Source organism: Tachyglossus aculeatus, chromosome X1, assembly GCF_015852505.1.
Source record: "Tachyglossus aculeatus isolate mTacAcu1 chromosome X1, mTacAcu1.pri, whole genome shotgun sequence".
NCBI lineage: Eukaryota > Metazoa > Chordata > Mammalia > Monotremata > Tachyglossidae > Tachyglossus > Tachyglossus aculeatus.
The window spans coordinates 114,998,379-115,019,881 of NC_052101.1; the positions used below are offsets into that span (position 1 = coordinate 114,998,379).

General features: G+C 51.5%; 2 protein-coding genes across 2 annotated transcripts in view; one reads left to right on the forward strand and one right to left on the reverse strand.

Moving 5' to 3' along the window:
* The window catches only part of UHRF1 (ubiquitin like with PHD and ring finger domains 1), a 35,921-nt gene extending 33,949 nt beyond the window's left edge, over positions 1–1,972 (reverse strand). Inside the window, exon 1 of the mRNA XM_038772746.1 lies at positions 1,817–1,972. Within this exon, the coding sequence (XP_038628674.1) occupies positions 1,817–1,969 (153 nt within the window). The 5' untranslated portion in view covers positions 1,970–1,972. The remainder of the gene's footprint in view (positions 1–1,816) is intronic.
* A 7,426-nt stretch (positions 1,973–9,398) lies between these two features.
* On the forward strand, positions 9,399–18,886 carry ARRDC5 (arrestin domain containing 5). Its single transcript, XM_038739978.1, has 3 exons — positions 9,399–9,667; positions 12,295–12,500; positions 16,183–18,886. Exons 1-3 carry the CDS (start codon positions 9,415–9,417, stop codon positions 16,660–16,662), a joined length of 939 nt encoding a protein of 312 aa, XP_038595906.1. The 5' UTR covers positions 9,399–9,414; the 3' UTR covers positions 16,663–18,886.
* The last annotated feature ends 2,617 nt before the right edge of the window (positions 18,887–21,503 follow it).

Below are 21,503 nucleotides of genomic sequence, written 5' to 3' on the forward strand. Positions count from 1 at the left end.
GATCTTTCACAAACAAAATACCAAGGATATTACCCAAATTTTGTGTAGAGTATTTACTCAATATTTCTTAAACCGTATGATTTATCCTCCGCGTTAACAGAGAAAGCTTGCTCCCGAGGCCGGGGAGCTTTACAGATAAAGAGCACCTTTGCACCAGAAAAATTATATTCACCCAGACAATCACACCGCCTTCAGAAACACGTTTTCATCCATAGTTTGTGTCTTTGTAAATGGAATCTATTTTTTTTTAATTGAAGGTACTCTTCAGCACTTAAATTCTATTTTCCCTACTCAAAAGAAACTACCTTCCTTTGAACAAATTCCCCAACATCTGCCTTTAACTAGCTTCAGAAATGAGGACTTTCTGGAAAGAGTGCCAAGGTTATATATAGTATGAGCCACTCCATACACCCAAATGAACTTTTTGGGCATAGCTTCCAAGCACTATCTAGATCTCAAATTTCTAACAACTCACCCCTACACCATGGAGAGGGATACCGTTCTGTGATCTGAGACCTTTGGACATCTGATATTCATCCGACCCTCAACTCCACAGCCCTCGTGTGCGAATCTTTAAATCATACATTATAAATTATTAATTTATACTAATGTCTGTCTCCCCCTCTAGGCTGCACACTCATTGTGGGCAAGGAATGTGTCAACTCTGTTGTTCTGTCCCCTCCCGAGCGCTTAGTACGGTGTTCTGCACACAGTAAGCACTCAAATGCCATTGATCGTTTGATCGTTCTACCGATACGGAGCAGAAACGCTATTCACAGACTTGGTTGGAGCCCTCGATAAGGAGAGGAACAAAAGCCAAGAGTAGTTTTCCCTGCTGCTACTAACTGAGCATCCCCTACACATCCAATCCACGGCAGCCAGAGTCCCCAACTGACTGACTGGATACACTACTGGCGAACGGATGCTGAAGCGGGTAGAAGGCACAATTACATGATTGGCTACATGTGAGTTCTTTCTCTGAGCCCACCCGCAGCTGCAATTCTCAAAATGCCGGTCTGCTTTATCACTGGGATTCTCTGGCGAGGGAACTCACCACAGTTTCTAGAAAAACCATACTTCTCAAACCTGCAGAACCCATCCCCAACCACGAAGTGCTTAATTTTCAACTGGGTCACCAGGTGGCAGCAAAATCCAGTTTGAATTTGAAAATTTAAAAAAAAAAAAAAAAAGAAAGAAAAAGAAAAAGTCACCCTCCAACAAACAAAACTTACAATTGTAATACCACAACTGAACAGCCTCACAGTCTCAATCACGGCACCTCCATTCAACTCAACTCTTGTTCCTCCCGAGCCGGCAGGGTAGCATGGGACCGTAAGCTCCTAGTACAGAGCTCTGCATGCAGTTCGCACTCCATAAATACCGATGGTGGTCGGGAACTCAACTCCCTCCTCCGATTCCCAAAGCCACGCTTTCTCCAACTCCAGCAACATCTGACACCGTTTAGCAAGCTTCGGTGTCATTTAGCCACCGCGTTACACGAATTTAAGCTTCACGAATTTAAGGTAGCACAGTGATTAGAAACAGACCTCATCCCTTTGATGATTTACCAGTCCTGGATTGAAACAGGTTTGTACTCCCTGCCCCTACTCGCTAGTTCCCAGAAACGGGCATCGTGCAAGCTGATTCTCTGGACCTCGAGAAACAAAAGGATCAAAAACCCCAAGCCACCGGCGACTCGGTGTCCCACGCACCTTCCACAGATCCTTCCTCTGGAGAAGGAGACAGTCGGTGGGGGGGATGGGGAGAGAGAGAAGAGCGGAGAAGGGGGAGGACCGAGGATCTGCAGGTATCATACCTGTTTACCCCGGTAAAATAGCCTTTGTCTTTCCGGTTCCACCCTGAACACTTCGTGGATCTTGAGTCGCAGCTCCTCCACCTTGGTGAGCTTGGAGAGGGAGTCCACCCGGTGGGTCTCCCTCCCATCCATGGTGCGCACCTGGATCCACATGGTCTCGGCTTTCGCTCTGCGGGGAAAGAGAGGAGGAAGAGGAGGCGAAGGGAGCGTTACACCGAGGGGCTCTGGGGAGGGGGACGTTATTCACATTGGGGAAAATCGGGGGCAGCACAAGGGGAAGGATCCCAACGAGCTGGGGGAGGGGGCTGCAAGGCAGCAAAGCCATCGGCCGTGTGAAGGCGGACGGAGGTGGGGGGAGGGGATGCAGTACCCTCCGGCACACAAACCATCCGCCAGGACCCGGGGACACAGAGAGGATATGGGGAGGGGGGCAGTGAGGGGAGCCACCCCACCGGGGCTCGAGGGGCAGGGCCCCCCCGCCGGAAATCATCGGAATACCGCCATCTCCCCCACCGGACCCCCATATCTCGCCTTCCGGACCGGCAAATAGTCGCGACTTCCTCGTCCCGCCAGAGCGCAGCCTCACCTCAACCACGAGCCACGGGCACCTTCTCGAGCTAGGCCGGGGGTGAAGGGGGGGCGGGGGGGGAGGGGGACCCCGCGCGTGGGCGCGCGCGCACTCCCCGAGCAAATCAATGAGACCTCTCAACCGAACCCCGCCCCCCCCCCACACACACTTACTACTACTCTCCCGAACGGTAGAGCCTTCTCCCTCCCTCATTGGCTAAAGCGGATTCCCGGCTCGGCGCCGCGCCCCGCCCCCACGCCTCTCATTGGTCCGCCATAGGCGGAGGGTGCCGATGGCCGAGCCGGCTCGGCGCGCGAATTCCATCTCGCGCCACAATTGAATTCGCCACTCGGCGAGGAAGCATCGCGAGAAGATGCAAATCGCCGGCCCTTCCCCCCCCCCCCCCCCCCTCATTGGAGGGAGTCCATAGGGAGGTCTCTATATTCGGTTATCTGGAAGCAATAGAGCTCGCAAACTTGTAACATTCCGTTCCATCTCCCCGCGGCCCTACGACGGGGCGGAGCAAATGAGAAAGGGAGGCAGATAGGCGGCGGCGGGGGGCGGGGGGGCTGCAACACCGGCAGCAACGACTCCGGTGTAGAGTTCAATCGGCAGGCTCCTCCTCCCCACCTCCCGTTCTTTGGGCGGGCAGCGCCAGCGGGGACCCCCGGGGCGGTTCCGCCTCCTTTAGGGGAGCTACTCCCAGAGCCTCCCTCCCTCCCGAGACTAAGCAGCTACTAAATGACCGGGAGTGCGCCTTCCCACCCGCCCGGTCACTGGACTTAGTTTCTCTGTCGGGACAGCAGTCGTAATTCAAAGCGGCGGGCACCGAAGCCGTGGGGCAGACGATGAATCCACCGGGCACCGTGCAACCCGCCTCCCCCTCCTTGGCTCTCCACCGCCTTACGGGTTCCCGGGTTTGTGGTCCCCGGATTTAGGGGACTGCAGAGCGCTTACCTTCGGTGGAGGGCGGGGGGGAAGGGGAGGGGGTTGCTCCGCGCTCCGTTTCGGCCCGATGGATCTGAGGTGGGGGTTGGCGGCCCCGCCCGGTTTGGTTGGGAGAGGAGACTCCCGGACCCGACCCACGGGAGCCGACCCCTCCGCCTGCTGCCCGCCACCGGCTGCTCTTTCCCGCGAAAGCGCCGGTTCGTAGTTTGGCGCTGAAAAGCCCGGTTTGGGGCGGGCGCCTCCGGATTGGTCAGCGGTGGCGGGAAAGCGGAGTGGGGGAGGAGCCCCCAGGCCCTCCTGGCACCGCCTTCCTCGCCCTCCTCTCACTGCCCCCCGCCCCCCACCCACTCGGGGTGATGGGGCGCGGGCTGGGCCCCACAACAGAGCCTTTCCACCCGAGTTCGCTGGAAATCCACAGAGTCCAAGCACAAGGCCCTGGGGGTGGAAACAAGCAATCAATCAATCAATCATATTTATTGAAAGCTTACTATGTGCAGAGCACTGTACTAAGCGCTTGGGAAGTACAAATTGGCAACATATAGAGACAGTCCCTACCCAATAGTGGGCTCACAGTCTTCATATCCAACAAACAAGTCCTCTCCCCACCTTCAAAGCCTTATCCAAGGCACATCTCCTCCAAGGGGCCTTCCCTGATTAAGCCCGCCATCTCTCTCCCCCTTTTAGACTGTGAGCCCAATGTTGGGTAGGGACTGTCTCTATATGTTGCCAATTTGTACTTCCCAAGCGCTTAGTACAGTGCTCTGCACATAGTAAGCGCTCAATAAATATGATTGATTGATTGATCCCTTCCCCCCCCCAACACACACACACCCCGGGGGTGGGGCGGTTCGTTTCGGGGGGCTGGCGGGCATGGCTCCCAGCATCCCCACGGAATTCACCGAATTAGCCTCTCTGGGCACAGACACAACCCTTAAAGGCACACCCGCACATAGATGGGAACACACGGATATGGACAAAAGGACACACGAACGTTCAGACGTGCACAGACAGGGACAGAGACACCTGGGCATTCAGACACGCAACCAGAAACATGCGCACAAGATAGGCACGGATGGAGACGCATAAGCATTCGGTTACACACTGGCCTGCAGGGACACACACGTACACCCTCGAACAGTGAGATATGAATTTATCCACCTGCAAACGTCCAGTTGCACCTAGAGGACCCTCCGGGAAACAAGCCAGGTGGCATTGTTTTCTCCCCTCCCCCACGTCTTGGCGCTGAAACGGCTCCTCTGCAGCCAGGCCCAGCCGGCATTTCCCTCCCCAGACCCCATTCTCTGGTTGCTGAGGAGGCTCTGCCTGTTGAAGAAGCCTCGTCTAAGTTTCCCATTGCCTTGAAACATGAGGGGAATGCAGCATCAGAAGAAAGGGTACTGGGAGAAGCCGCGTGGCCTAGCGGAAAGAGCACGGGCCTCGGAGGCAGAATCCCAGCTCTGCTACTTGTCCACTGTGTGGCCATGGCCAAGTCACTCAACTTCTCTGGGCCTCGGTTACTGCATCCGTAGAATGGGGGTTAAGACTGGGAGCCCCATGTGGGACAGGGACTGTGTCCAACCTGTATGCATCTACGGTATCTGGCACACGGTAAACAAATACCTTTTTTAAAAAAAGTTCCAGGTCCCTCTTCCTTCCAAAGGCCTTCTCTGCTCCAATATCCAATTAACAAGCAAGATGGCCCGGGGGGGCTCTTCCCCACAAGGCTTCTCAGACACACTTTCCCAGTAAGAGAAGATCTGGGGGATTCCCTGAACCCAACGAACCTAGTCAGAGAGAGCTATTAGTAATTTAGAAAGCCCTTTGTTTCCCTTCCTCTCTCCACAGCCCACCCACCCCCATGAAGAACATCATCAGCTCATGAGCCCCTAAGTCATCTCAGGACAGCCCCATGGTCCACCCTGCCCAGTATTCTGTCCGACAAGAGCACTGGGGCACTTAGAAGAACCATGTGATGGTCACCCTCCTGAGCACCAAGCCTCCTGATTAAGGATGGGCCAGCCAAGTACCACAGATTCTCTCCTCTCTCAATCAGTGATATTTATTGAGTGCCTATTAGGCAGAGCACGGTAGTGAGCATTTGGGAGCAAAAGACAGGATCTCTTTCCTTAAGGAGTTCATTCATTTGTATTCATTGAGTGCTTACTGTGTGCAGAGCACTGTACTAAGTGCTTGGGAGAGTATAATACAACACTAAACAGACACATTCCCTGCCCACCACAAGCTTACAGTCTAGAGGGGGAGACAGAGTTATTACAGACATGTACGTAAGTGCTATAGGGCTGGGAGCAGAAAGGGAGCAAAGTCAGGATGACGCCGAAGGGGGTGGGAGAAGAGGAAAGGCGGTCTTAGGGGAGGCCTCTCGGAGGAGATGTGCTTTCAATAAAGCTTTGAAGGTGGGGAGAGGAATTATCTGTCGGATTTGAGCGCCGACTTGTACTTCCCAAGCGCTTAGTACAGTGCTCTGCACACAGTAAACGCTCAATAAATACGATTGAATGAATGAATGAATGAATGAATTTGAGGAGGGAGGGCCTTCCAGGCCAGAGGGAGGATGTGGGCAAGGGGTCAGCGGCAAGATAAACGAGATCGAGGTACAGTGAGAAGGTTGGCATTAGAGGAGCAAAGTGCGCGGGCTGGGTTGTAGGAGAGTAGGAAGGTGAGGTAGGTAATCTAGTCGAGGAACCAGCCAGGCATAAAGTATCAATCAATCAATCAATAGTATTTATTGAGTGCTTACTATGTGCAGAGCAGTGTGCTAAGCACTTGAGGGGCATAATACAATAGAGTTAGCAGACACATTCCCTGCCCACAACGAGCTTACAGTCTAGAGGGGGAAACAGACATTGATATAAATGATTTATAAATTATTTACATAGAGTGGAAGCAGGAGGAAGAACGAGGATCTAACTGGTGGTAATCAGAGTATGGAAAAATGAAATCGCATAAGTAGCATATGCAAATTGATATATCCCACAGGTTGCTAATAATGATGGTATTTGTTCAGCACTTACTATGTGCAAAGCACTGTTCTAAGCACTGGGGAGGTTACAAGGAGATCAGGTTGTCCCACGGGGGGCTCACAGTTTTAATCCCCATTTTACAGATGATGTAACTGAGGCACAGAGAAGTTAAGTGACTTGCCCAGAGCCACATAGCTGACAGTTGGTGGAGCCAGGATTTGAACCCATGACCTCTGACTCCAAAGCCCGTGCTCTTTCCACTGAGCCAAGCTGTAGCGATCAATCAAATGGGCGTATTTACTGAGTGCCTTCTGTGGGTCAAGCTTTGCACTGAGTCCTTGGAGAGATTCACAAGTGCTGAGGATTAGTGTAAGTGCAAAAATGCAAAGGGTGGATCAATCACTCAATCCATCGGTGGTATTTACTGAATGCTCATTGTGTGCAGAGCACTTTGCTGTGTCAATGTGGCTTCCACTAATTTGAAAGCTCCCCCAGGGCAGGTATGGTGTCTACCAACTCCGGTGTTCTCTCCCAAGCTCTCTGTACAGTGTTCTGCGCACAGTAAGCGCTCAACAAAAGTCACTGATGGATCGATTGGTGAGAATCAATCAAGGCAATCTTCCTGGAGGAGATTGGATTTTAATACATGTCCCTCTCTGCGAACCATAAGCCCCTGAAGCATTCCGGGCTCAGCTCTACTGTCCATCCAGCCTGGGACTCTGTCTCCGAGAACAGCACCGGGACGTGGTTAAGGATGGTCCATCCAACACCCCTTCTTTCCCTCTAGTGAGTCAGTGTGGACAACCTATCCATGGATCTCTCCAGACCCCGTTTGAAACAGTAGGACCTAATTGAAAGAGTCTGGGCCTGGGAGTTAAAGGACCTACCTGACCTCTCTGGTTTCCTAGCGCAACCCAGCCCGCACCACCAAATAAAGTTCGTTCAGTGCTTAGAACAGTGCTTTGCACATAGTAAGCGCTTAATAAATGCCATTATTATTATTATTATTATTCAATCGTATTTATTGGCTCCACCAAAGCCAACCTACTCACTGTACCTCCATCTCGTCTATCTTGCCGCCAACCTCTCGCCCACGTCCTGCCTCTGGCCTGGAACGCCCTCCCCCTTCGTATCCAACAGACGATCACTTTCCCCAATGCCCTCCCCCTTCATATCCAACGGACGATCGCTTTCCCCACCTTCGAAGCCTTATTAATAATAATAATGGCATTTATTAAGGGCTTACTACATGCAAAGCACTGTTCTAAGCGCTGGGCAGGTTACAAGGTGATCAGGTTGTCCCACGGGGGGCTCACAGTCTTAATCCCCATTTTATAGATGAGGTAACTGAGGCCCAGAGAAGTTAAGTGACTTACCCAAAGTCACCCAGCTGACAATTGGTGGAGTTAGGATTTGAACCCATGACCTCTGACTCCAAAGCCCGGGCTCTTTCCACTGAGCCACGAGCACATCTCTTCCAAGAGGCCTTCTACGACTAAGCCCTCATTTCCTCTTCTCCCATTCCCTTCTGAGTCACGCTTGGACTTGGATTTGCTCCCTTTATTCACCCTGCCCTCTGCCCCACAGCACATATGTACCTATCTGTAATTTATTTATTTATATTAATGTCTGTTGCCTCCTCTAGACTGTAAGCTCATGGGGGCAGGGAAGGTGTCTACCAACTCTGTTATACTGTACTCTCCCCAAGCACTTAGTTCAGTGCTCTGCACACAGTAAGTGTACAATAAATATTATAGATTGAATGACCTGCGTTCCAATCCCAGCTCTACCACTGGCCTGCTCTGTGACCTTGAGCAAGTGACTTCACTTACTGGGCCTCAGTTTCCTCATCAATAAAATGGGGATGAAATACCTGTTCTCCCTCTCAGACTGTGAGCCAGCCTCATGTGGGACAGGGACTGCGTCCAACATTCTTATCTTGTATCTACTCCAGCGGCTGGTACAGTGGTTGGCACACAGTACGGGCTTAAAAAATACCGCAATCGTTATTAGTAGTATTATTGAATCTGCTGGCATGTCTGACTGCCCAATTTAATAATGCTAATTTTGTAGGGTATTTGTTAAATGCTTACTAAGTGCCAGGCACTGTACTGAGCACTGGGGTAGATATAAGCAAATCGGCTTGGACTCAGTCCATATCCCATGTGGGGCTCACAATCTTTATTCCCCATTTTACAGATGAGGTAACTGAGGCCCAGAGGAGTGAAGTGACTCACCCAAGGTCACACAGCATACAAATGGTGGAGCCAGAATTAGAATCCAAGTCTTTCCGACTCCCAGGGTCATGCTGTAACAACTAGGCCACTCTGCTTCTCTAAATACCATGATAATTGTGGCATTTGTTAAGCGCTTACTATGAGCCAGGGTAGATACAATAGAAACAGACCTGTCCCACAAGGGGCTCACAATCTGCTTGTTGTGAGCAGGGAATGTGTCCGTTTATTGTCTTATTGTACTTTCCCAAGTGCTTTGTACAGTGCTCTGCACCCAGTAGGTGCTCAATAAATATGATTGAATGAATTGAATGAATAAGAGACAGGGAGATAGGTATTTAATCCCCGTTTTACAGATGAAGCAACTGGGGCACCGAGAATTTACGGGACTTGCCCAAGGTCACACAGGAGACAAATGGTGGAGCCAGAATTAGAACCCAGGTCTCCTGACTCCTAGGCCCAGGTTCTTTCCATAAGACCATTCCAAATCCCTGTGGGAACATACTTCTTCCCATCCCACATAACATCTTCCCAAATTTAGGCCTGGGTCCGTAAGCAATTCCAACTCTCCACATGGCCAGGAGACCAATTCCCCCCCCTCCAAAAGCAGACTGGGGGAATAATTTCAAAATTTGTCTACACTTTCAGATCCCCGTGGTGGCCACAAGACTCAAAACAACCCAGTAATGGCATCTTCTATGAACCCATGAGGCCCCTCCTTTACCTCCCCACCCCAAAAAGCACAACCTGCCCCGGCAATGACATCACAAAGCCCCCAAAGCAGTAATATGCCAGGCTAATGGATATCCTTGCCTTTGATGACGCAGCTGGTGAAGAAGAAGCAGGTACCATCATAGATCTCCCAAAATGTCGGTTGTAAAATCTCTTCGGCTACTATTTCTCAAAAGGGAGATCTATCTGCCCAACTCTGCCATCGAAGGGCAGGTAGCACTCACCCTGCGCTCCAGCCTGGTCAACCCATTGGTGAAGGTGGAACTGGTAGGGAGGAGTTACCTGGAATGGAAGGTAGAAGGGAATGCAAATATGGATTACAGCAAAGACGTACTGTGCAGCAACAAGACTGACCACGTGCACAAGAGCAAGACCTTCGAGATTGAAGGTAAGGGAAATGTGGCCAACGCCCCAGTCAGGAGGATCCTCGGGCCCCCCAGAATTCTGACCCCTCACCCGTGAGGGATTAAGGTTTCTTTACCAGCCTTGATATTCCCAGTCTCAACCTCATGCCTGCTGAATGTTCGGCAGACATGAAGGAGAAAAAGATGTGAACCCAGGCCTCCGGAGACACATATAGTCAAGTGGAGCTGACAATAAACATACATCGATCACTTTCCCTCTCCCTCTGGCTTCTCCTTCTCTCCTGTCCATACTTCACTCTGCTGCTGGGATCTTTTTTATTTTAATTGATTGGTACTTGTTAAGGATTTACTATGTGCCAGGCACTGTAGATACAAGCTAATCAGGCTGGACACAGTCCATGCCCCACATCTTAATCCTCATTGCCCAAGTGACTTGCCCAAGGTCACGCAGCAGACAAGTGGCAGAGCTGGGAAGACTCCCATGCCCTTGTTCTGTCTCCTAGGCCACGCTACTCTTGACCTTTTTCTAAAACATCATTCTGCACACATCCCCCGACTCCTCAAAATCTTCCCCCATGGCCCATCCATCTCCTCCTGACCATGGACTTTAAGGTACTCAAATCAGCTCTCCCCCTCCTACCCATCCTCGCTCTTCTCCCGCTACATCCCAGCCCGCACGCTTCATTCCTCTAACAGCAACCTAAGCACTGTACCTCGACCTCAAACTCATCTCTCTTACTGTCGACCCCTTGCTCATGCCCTTCTTCCTGCCTGGAACTCCCTTCTTCTTCATATCTGACAGACCACGAATCACATCTCCTCCAGGAAGCCTTCCTCGACTAACCTCTCATCTCCCCACCCTATTTATTCTCCCTTCCTTCTGCATCTCCTACGCACTGAAATCCTCATCCCCAACCTTAGCCGACTCTTTCCTCGACCCCCTCCAATCTGGCTTCCGTCCCCTACACTCCACCGAAACTGCCCTCCCAAAGGTCACCAGTCACCTCCTGCTTGCCAAATCCAACGGCTCCTACTCTATCCTAATCCTCCTCGACCTCTCAGCTGCCTTCGACACTGTGGACCACCCCCTTCTCCTCAACACGCTATCCAACCTTGGCTTCACAGACTCCGTCCTCTCCTGGTTCTCCTCTTATCTCTCCGGCTGTTCATTCTCAGTCTCCTTTGTGGGCTCCTCCTCCCCCTCCCATCCCCTTACTGTAGGGGTTCCTCAAGGGTCAGTTCTTGGTCCCCTTCTGTTCTATATCTACACTCACTGCCTTGGCGAACTCATTCGCTCCCACGACTTCAACTATCATCTCTACGCTGATGACACCCAAATCTACATCTCTGCCCCTGCTCTCTCCCCCTCCCTTCAGACTCGTGTCTCCTCCTGCCTTCAGGACATCTCCATCTGGATGTCTGCCCACCATCTAAAACTCAATATGTCCAAGAATGAACTCCTTATCTTCCCTCCCAAACCCTGCCCTCTCCCTGACTTTCCCATCACTGTAGACGGCACTACCATCCTTCCCGTTTCACAAGCCCACAACTTGGTATCACCCTCGACTCTGCTCTCTTGTTCACCCCTCACATCCAATCCGTCACCAAAACCTGCCGGTCTCACCTCCGCAACATCGCCAAGATCTGCCCTTTCCTCTCCATCCAAACCGCTACCCTGCTGGTTCAATCTCTCATCCTATCCCGACTGGATTACTGCATCAGCCTCCTCTCTGATCTCCATCCTCCTGTCTCTCCCCACTTCAGTCTATACTTCACGCTGCTGCTGGATCATCTCCGTGCAGAAACGCTCTGGGCATGTTATTCCCCTCCTCAAAAATCTCCAGTGGCTACCAGTCAACCTACGCATCAGGCAAAACTCCTCACTCTTGGCTTCAAGGCTGTCCATCACCTCGCCCCCTCCTACCTCACCTCCCTTCTTTCCTTCTATGGCCCAGCCTGCACCCTCCGCTCCTCTGCCGCTAACCTCCTCACTGTGTCTCGTTCTTGCCTGTCCTGCCGTCGACCCCCGGCCCACGTCCTGCCCCTGGCCTGGAATGCCCTCCTTCCACACATCCACCAAGCTAGCTCTCTTCCTCCCTTCAAAGCCCTACTGAGAGCTCACCTCCTCCAGGAGGCCTTCCCAGACTAAGCCCCTTCTTTCCTCTCCCCCTCCCCATCCCCCCCGCCCTACCTCCTTCCCCTCCCCCCCAGCACCAGTATATATGTTTGTACATATTTATTACTCTATTTATTTTACTTGTACATATTTACTATTCTATTTATTTTGTCAGTGATGTGCATCTAGCTTTACTTCTATTTATTCTTATGACTTGACACCTGTCCACATGTTTTGTTTTGTTGTCTGTCTCCCCCCCTAAACTGTGAGCCCATTGTTGGGTAGGGACTGTCTCTATATGTTGCCAACTTGTACTTCCCAAGCGCTTAGTACAGTGCTCTGCACACAGTAAGCGCTCAATAAATACGATTAAATGAATGAATAATATTGGTTCCGAAGATGATGATGGTGATGATGACTCGTGAGGATAGTAGGGATGAAGATGATGATGGTGGCGATGTGATGAGAAAGAGAAAAGAGCTCCAAAACCCTCTGGGGACCTATTGACAGAGCCAGCTTGTTTGTTCCTTACAGACAACTGGTTAGGCGCTGGCAGTCACACCTTTGACTTCTCCTTTCAACTCCCTTCCAAGATCCCCTCCACCTTCAAGAGCAAGATCGGCCACGTCTTCTATTTCATTCAAACATCTTGTTCTGGCCGGGAACACATCTTAGCCAAACAGAGGGAATATCTGCCTGTCCAAGGAACATCAGGGTACTACCATGACAGTGTTAACAAGGTATTGGGGGGGCCGGGGTGGGGGCGGGGGGGCAGCACGTGGCAAACACCCAGCTCAGGACATTCTCCTGGAGATCATAAGTGAAGTGTTTGAGGTGGGGAAGGGGCAGGAGTCAACTAGAGCTAGGGTGGAAGCGTGTTGGACCACAGCTTCCCTGGGAGATGAGCAGCATGGTCTAGTGGGTAGCGCATGGGACTGGGAGTCAAAAGGACCTGGGTTCTAATCTCTGCTCTGCCACTTGTCTGCTATGGAACCTTGGGCAAGTTGTGTAACTCTTCTGTGCCTCAGTTCCCTCATCTGTAAAATGGGAATTCAGAGTGTGAGCTCTGTGTGGGACAGGGACCTTGTCCAACCTGATTATCTTGTATCTTCCCCAGCACTTAGAATGGTGCCTGGTACATAGTAAACACTTAAGAAATACCACTTTTATTATTATTATAGAAGAGTAAGCCAAGAGGCCAGTACGGAAGGACTTCAGTGGGGTCCAAGTCACAGATCCTCATCTCATCAGGCAGGACTTGATGTCTAAGGCCACCTGGCAGTCCAGAGCAAACCACGGGACTGGGCCAGTGCCCGGGACTGAACCAGCTAGCCTGAGGGTAAGGGACGAGGGGAAGATTTGAGGTGTGCGTTAGGGATAGAATGAGAGGTTTAATACAGAGTTAGTGATCGACTCTGTTATATTGTATTCATTCATTCATTCAATTGTATTTATTGACCGATTACTGAGTGCAAAGCACTGTACTAACATATTGTACTAAGGGAGATTACAATATAACAACAAACAGACACATTCCCTGCCCACAATAAGCTTCCAGTCTAGAGGGGAGTTTACAGTCTAGAGGGTTCTGCGTAAAATTTATGATCAGGGTTTAAGATTGATGATGATGATGATGGAATCTCCTGTCAGGAATGATGGATAATAATAGCGGTATTTGTTAAGCGCTTACTCCTTGCCAAGCACAGTATTAAATGCTGGGGTAGATACGAGATCATCAGGCCAGACACAGTCCCTGCCCTACATGGGGTGCACTGGCTACAGGGAAGGGAGAACAGGTATTGAATCCCCATTTTCTAGGTGAGGTAACTGAAGTATGGAGAAGTCAAATGACTTGCCCAGCGGGGCAAGTGGCAGAGCCGGAATGCCCTCCCTCCGCACATCCGCCAAGCTAGCTCTCTTCCTCCCTTCAAAGCCCTACTGAGAGCTCACCTCCTCCAGGAGGCCTTCCCAGACTGAGCCCCCTCCTTCCTCTCCCCCTACTCCCCCTCCCCATTCCCCCCACCTTACCTCCTTCCCCTCCCCACAGCACCTGTATATATGTATATATGTGTATATGTTTGTACATATTTATTACTCTATGTATTTTACTTGTAAATGTTTATTCTATTTATTTTATTTGATTTATATGTTTTGTTTTGTTGTCTGTCTCCCCCTTCTAGACTGTGAGCCCACTGTTGGATAGGGACCATCCCTATATGTTGCAAACTTGTACTTCCCAAGCGCTTAGTACAGTGCTCTGCACACAGTAAGCGCTCACTAAATACGATTGAATGAATGAATGAATGAAACCAGGTGCCCTGACTCCCAGGCCCGGCTTCAAAAGACTAGACCCCCGCTGCCTCAGTCCTGAGAGTATGCACTGGGGGGATCAGTTATGCTGCTGGTGTCTTGCACAGTGCCCCTTCACTCTCTCTTCCCTGCCAGGTATCTTCTCGCTGTCGCATGGAGTGCCATGAGCAAGCAGGTGGGCAAGGGTGCAGCACATTGGCAAGTGCATGGGTGGTCTTCGTCCGTGGTCTTCGTCCATGTTCGCCAGCTTCAGCAGGCTGAGACTAGAACCCCAGGTCTAGAGAAGCAGCCTGTCCTAGTGGCAAGAGCACAGGCCTGGGAGGCGGGAGACCTGGGTTCTAATCCTGGCTCTGTCACCTGCCTACTGTGTGACCTTGAGCAAGTCACTTAACTTCTCTGGGTGTCAGTTCCTTTGCAAAATGGGGATTCAATAGCTGTTCTTGCTCCTACTTAGCCTGTGAACCCCAGGTGAGGACTGGGACCATGTCTGGACTGATTATCCTGTATCTAGCCCAGCATCTTGGACACTGATTGGCATAGAGTGAGCCCTTAAGAAATACCAAAATTATGATTATTGTTATTATTATTGTTATTATCTCCATTTTACAGAGGAAGAAACCGAGGCCCAGAGAGTTTAGTGAAAACATAAGACCCTGAGCAAGGCCGCCCTGGCTCTGCCCCATTCAAGGACTCAGCCTCCATCAGCGACTCCAGCGACCACCCAACACCCCTGACATTCCCCTCTCCGTCCCTGACTTTCCCTCCAGTGACCAACTACAGACCGCTAGTCCAGGAACTGATCCAAAGCCCACTTGAACCTGTTGATTTTTCTGGCCTCACAGCTTCCTGTGGGACATGCCCAATTTCACCCAGCAGGCCCCGGAGCTGAACTGGTCTGAGAGCTCGGACCTCCTCCTGCACCTCCTAGCCTGGGCTCTTTCTCCCAGAAATCACCATACAAATCGCATCGCCGCCCCCGGCCCATGGGTGATACCCAATTCAAGGGAGAGGGTCCCATCCGCCCCTCCCCATTCAGCTCAATCCCAGCCTGCCCCTCCGTGGCCAAGGCCCAGGTCTGGGACGGCTCCAGCCAAGAGGCCCGGATGGCCGGCCGCGAGCGGGCTCAGGAATTGAGGGCGTGTTCAAGAGCCGCTTCCGGCCACTGCTGGCTCAGGCGGAAAGAGGGAGCACAGTGCGGGTGGAGGAGGAGGAGGAGGTGGTGGTGGTGGAAGGGCAGCTGGGGGGCGGGGAGAGCCCCCTTGGTTGGGGGGGGGGAGGGGTTCAACTGAGGTTGCCCTATGGCTGGCCAGGATCAGCCTCCCGGGCCCAGCCCAGCGCCCCCTAAGAGATCTCCCATTGGCCACCGGGCCCGAGGTCTGGTTGCCCGGGAGGCCTGGTGGCCTGAGAGGCCTGCTGGGGGCTTGGCGCCAAAAGGGAGGGAGGCCGGTCTGGGCGGGAAAGGAGCGGCGGGGACAGTGGCAAACAGAGGGCTAAACTGAGAGGGGAGGAAGGGGCCTTAACCTCGGATGTGTCTCCATCGTCATCCGCCCCAGAGAAGCTCTATTAACATTTAAATGGGGGCCCTCGGGTCCCTGAGTAAACCCAAGTTTGAAAGAAATGAAGAAAGGAAAATGGGGGCAGGCAGACCTTAGCACCTTTGCTTTCCTGTGGGCTTTCAGGAGGCTCCTTTCCCGCAACTCTGGGATGGAGGAGCCAGAGAATCCCAGAATCCTCACCCCAGCCGCAGCAACCCAATGATGGCCATCCCCACCCAGAATCCTCTGCTGGGGTGGCCCAGGACGGGTCTCTGCACAGGCTTTTTGAGGAAGGAGATACCGTCTGTAGAGGACGGGATGTGGTGTTTTGGGATGGTGGGGGGAGTTGGCAGTCTGAGGGAGACAGGATTCGCATGCGCACACATGTACGTGCATGCGCACATGCACACACAGACACACACACACACACACACACACACTTCCTCATTCCTTCTTGCTACCTCTGTTCTGGTAGTACAAGGCAGGAGGTGAACGGAACAGGAGTGAGGGCAGGGCGACAAACAAGAGGCAAACGAAAGGGTTTCCCCACTATCTTTGCCCTTCCCTTCTCTTCCAGCATCCCATATTAGTAGAAGAGAACAAGAACCTGTACTATAACTGCTTCCGTCAGGGTTTGATCTACCTCCGAGTTTCCCTGGACCATAACATCTTCATCCCAGGAGAGTGCGTGATCCTCAGCGCCGAGATCGAGAACTGGACCAACAAGTACCTCAGGAGTATGAGCTGTACCCTCAACTCTTATGTCACCTACGAGGGTTTCACCCTGAGAGCTGAACGGAAGACCTTGGAAGAAAAGCAGGAACTGCTGAGCCAGGAGGCCCACATCAACATCATCCCCTTCAGTACTGCCACGGTCATCAACGCCCTGAGCCTGCCTACGCTACTGCCCGTTAGCACCGAACCGCCGGGCGGTGAGATCATGGAGTTTAAGTACGAGGTGGCGGCCACCGTCCACATTCCCTGGTCACTGAAAAAGGTGGTGGCCAAGGTCCCCATTGTTATCCAGTGTCCCCGGGTGGCCAGGCTGGGGAATTAGAAGGCAAGTGACCAGTATCCATCTTCCCTGGTCACTGAAAAAGGTGGCAGTTTAGGTCCCTATTGTTATCCAAAGCCCTCAGCCATGCAGCCTGGGGAATTAGAAGATGAGTGGCCACTGTCCCATCTTACCCTATGGCTGAAAAAAGTGGTGGCTAAAGTCTGTGTTATCATCCAAAATCCCTGTGTAGTCAACCTGGGAGATTAGAAGACAAATGGTCACTGTCCATCTTATGTGATGACTGAAAAAGCTGCATTATCATCCAAAATCCCCAGGTTGACTACATGGGTTGATTAGAAGAAAAATGGTCACTGTCCATCTTATGTGATGACTGAAAAAGCTGGCGGGTAAAGTCCTCATTGTCAACCAAGGCCACCGTGAAGTCAACCTGGGGATTAGAAGACGAGTGGCCACTGTCCATTTTACCTGATGACTGAAAAAGGTGGTGACTAAAGTCTGCATTGTCATCCAAAGCCACCATGTAGTCAACCTAGGGGATTAAGAGACAAGTGGCCACTGTCCATCTTACCTGATGACTGAAAAACATGGTGGCTAAAGTCAGCATTGTCATCCAAAGCCACTGTGTAGTCAACCTGGGGGATTAAGAGATGAATGGCCACCGTCAATCTTACCTGATGACCAAAAAATGTGGTGGCTAAAGTCCGCATTGTCATCCAAATCCATCATGGGTTCAGACTTGCGGATTGGAAGACAAGTGGTCACTGTCCACCTTACCTGATGACTGACAAAGGTGGCAGCTAAAGTCCACAATGTCATCCAAAACCCCCACGTAGTCAACCTGGGGGATTAAGAAGATGAGCGGCCACTGTCCATCTAACCTGATGACTGAAAAAGGTGGGGCTAAAATCCACAACATCATCCAAATTCGTCAAACGTTCAGACTTGAGGATTGGAAGACAAGTGGTCACTGTGAAGACAAGTGGTCACTGTCCATATTACCTGATGACTGAAAAAGGTGGTGGCTAAAATCCATAATGCCATCCAAAGCTGCCATGTGGTCAACCCGGGTGATTTGAAGAAGATAAGTGGCCACCGTCCATCTTACCTGATGACTGAAAAACGTGAAGGCTAAAGTCCACATTGTCATCCACAGCCGCTGTGTACTCAACCTGGGGGATTAAGAGACCAGTGGCCACCGTCTATTTTACCTGATGGCAGAAAAAGGTAGTGGCTAAAGTCCTCATTGTCATCCAAAGTCCCCGTGTAGCCAACCTAGGGGAATAGAAGAAAAGTGGCCACTCTCCATCTTACCTGATGACTGAAAAAGTCGGCAACTGAAGTCTACGTTGTCATCTAAAACCACCACGTAATCAACCTGGAGGATTAAGAGATGAGTGACCACTGTCCATTCTAGCTGATGACTGAAAAATGTGGTGGCTAAAGTCTGCATTGTCATCCAAATCTATCTTGTGTTCAGACTTGAGGACTGGAACACAAGCGGTCACTGTGAAGACAAGTGGTCAATGCCCATCTTATCTGATGACTGAAAAAGGCAACAGCTAACGTCCACAAGGTCATCCAAAGCATCCCCATGTAGTCAACCTGGGAGATCAGAAGATGAGCGGCCACTGTCCATCTAACCTTTTGACTGAAAAAGGTGGTGGCTAAAATCCACATCATCATCCAAATTCATCATGTTTTCAGATTTGAGGATTGGAAGACAAGTGGTCACTGTGAAGACAAGTGGTCGCTGTCCAAATTACCTGATGACTGAAAAAGATGGTGGCTAAAATCCACAATGCCATCCAAAGCCGCTGTGTAGTCTACCTGAGGGATTAAAAGACAAGTTGCCACCGTCCATCTTACCTGATGAGTGAAAAAGGTTATGGCTAAAGTCCGCATTGTCATCCAAAGTCATCGTGTAGGGGAATAGAAGACAAGTGGCCACCGTCCATCTTACCTGATGACTGAAAAAGGTGGCAGCTAAAGTCCACATTGTCATCTGAAGGCACTGCAAAGTCAGCCTGGGGAATTAAAAAGACAAGTGGCCACTCTCCATCTTACCTGATGACTGAAAAAGGTGGCGGTTAAAATTGGCATTGTCATCCAGAGCCACCGTGTAATCAACCCCGGGGGATTAGAAGACAAGGAACCACTGTCCTTCTTACCTGATGACTGGAAAAGGTGGCAGCTAAAGTCCGGATTGTCAGCCAAAGCCCCTGGATGACTGGAACATTAGAAGATGAGTGGCAATAAACCAGAAGTAGGCTTTCTCTGTGTCATATGTGAGAAGTAGAAGCACCGTGGCCTAGCGGACAGAGCACAGGCCCGGGAGTCAGACGGACCTAGGTTCTAATCCCAGCTCTGCCGCTTGTCTGCTGTGTGACCTTGGACAAGTCACTTCACTTCTCTGGGCCTCAGTTTCCTCATCTGTAAAATGGGGATTAAGGCCGTGAGCCCCACGTGGGGCATGGACTGGGTCCAACCTGATTAGCTTGTGTCTACCTCCGGCACTTAGTACAGTGCCTGGCACATAGTAAACATTTAACGAATACCATAACCCCCCCCAAAAAATAGGCAGGGGAGGGAGGAGCACTGGTAGGGGAGCAAGGAAAACAGGGCTGAGGAAGGAGTTGGTGGACAAGTTGCACAGAGCTAAGTGGGATGAGAGAGCTATAACCTAGAATCTCTCCAACCCCTACTCAGAAACTCTGGGGTCTGGTCAGAGTCCTGGGCAGGTGTGAAGCTGGGGGCCCGGCCCAGACAGCCATAGGGGCAGGAACATTGGCTTCACCCACAGCAGGAAACCAGTGGGGCATTGACTGCTCCCCTTGCCCTTATGGAGCTGGCGCCTATCGGGTGAGGGTAGGGAGACCCAGAGATGGGTTTTCTTTGGAGGAGATAGGGGTGGCACTTTTCTTCCCTCCCCTGCCTTCATGGAAATGCTGGCGAAACAAGAATCCCACCTAGGAAGGAAAAGAAATGGGGAGCAGTGATTAATAACCTTCTCATGGTCCACAGGGGCTGGTAGCTGAACCGTTCTCCACCTCTGTGGAGATAAGCCCAGAGGAAACAGGCTTTGGCCTGCAACTGTAGAGAAGCAGCGTGGTGTAGGGGATAGAGCACAGGCCTGGGAGTCAGAGGGGCCTGGGTTCTAATCCTAGGTCTGCCACTCATCTGCCTTTGTGACCTTGGGCAACTCACTTCACTTCTCTGGGTCTCAGTCCCCTCATCTGTAAAATGGGGATTGAGACTGTGAGCCCCACGTGGGACAGGGTGTGTGTCCAAACCGATTTGCCTGTATCCACCCCAGCGCTTACTACAGTGTCTGGCACATAGTAAGCACTTCACAAATACCGCAATTAGTATTATTATGTAGGGTAGATGCACAGAACAACTCCCTGGCATATGGAGTTTCCTGCCTCTAAACTGGGGCCCCTCTTCTGGAGGGAGTTCTTGAAGGGTAGGATGGAGCTCAGATTCCACTGAGCCCTGGGCAGACATTCAGTTCTTGCCCCGGCAGGGGCTGGGGAGGTGGAGAGCAAAGGGGCTGCTTCTGCTTGGCGGTAATCGCCCACATCTCTCCCCCGATACCCTCCCAGCATCCCCCACACGGGGCCCAAGCAAGGCCAGATGAGCTTCCTGTGGGTAGGAGGAGGGGGGAGTTTCTGATGCAGGTGGTCTACTGGAAAGGGGCTTTCTCGGTGCAGGAGGGGGAGTGAGGAGGAGGAAGGGGATGGTTTCCTGCCCCAGCACAAGGGTCCAACCCCTGAGTGGGCCCCTCACCGCCCCCCAACCCCCACTCCAGGCTTCTTGGTATCCTTGATGCCCTGGGGACCCCTCCCCCCACTCTCCAGCTTTCTCTCTGGTCCCACCCACCCCCAGGGGGACTGTGGGAGGAAGGGTGGGGGGGAAGGGCAGCTTCTGGGGGACAGGTCCTAGAGGTGAATGACACCATTTCTTCTTCCCCCACTTCCCCTTCCCTTCCCCCTAGTTTTCTTGGCCCTCTAACCCACAGATCATTAACCCTTTCCCGCTTGGACCTGCAGAACACAAGGCCAGAATTGTTCTGTATTGTACTTTCCCAAGCACTTAGTACAGCGCTCTGCACACCGTAAGCACTCAGTAAATACGACTGAATGAATAAATGAAGAAGATTGGAGAGGAGCATGGTTCTTGGGGGCCGTGGGTGCCCCAGAAGACACAGCTCCATCTAGGGACCAGGGATACCTACGGAAATTCACCTTCTCGGCCCTGAATTAATCAGTGGTCTTTACTGAGCGCTTACTACTACTACTAATAATAATTGTGGTATTTAATAATAATAATAATAATAATGGCATTTATTAAGTGTTTACTATGTGCAAAGCACTGTTCTAAGCTCTGGGGAGGTTACAAGGTGATCAGGTTCTCCCACGGGGGGGCTCACAGTCTTCATCCCCATTTTACAGATGAGGGAACTGAGGCCCAGAGAAGTGAAGTGACTTGCCCAAAGTCACACAGCTAAGTGGCAGAGCCAAGATTTGAACCCATGACCTCTGACTCCAAAGCCCGGGCTCTTTCCACTGAGTCACGAAGCACTTATGGCATGTCAGGCACTGTGCTAAGCGCTGGGGTGGATACAAGCAAGTCGGGTTAAACCTAGTCCCTGTCCCACCTGGGGCTACAGTCTTCATCCCCATCTTACAGATGAGGTAACTGAGGCCCAGAGAAGTGAAGTGACTTGCCCAAGGTCACTCAGCAGACAAGTGGCAGAGCCGGGATTAGAACTTCTGACACCCAGGCCCGTGCCCTATCCACTACACCATGCACTGTACTAAGCACTTGGGAGAGAACAATACAACAGAATTAGCAGACATTTTCCCTACCCGTAATGAGTT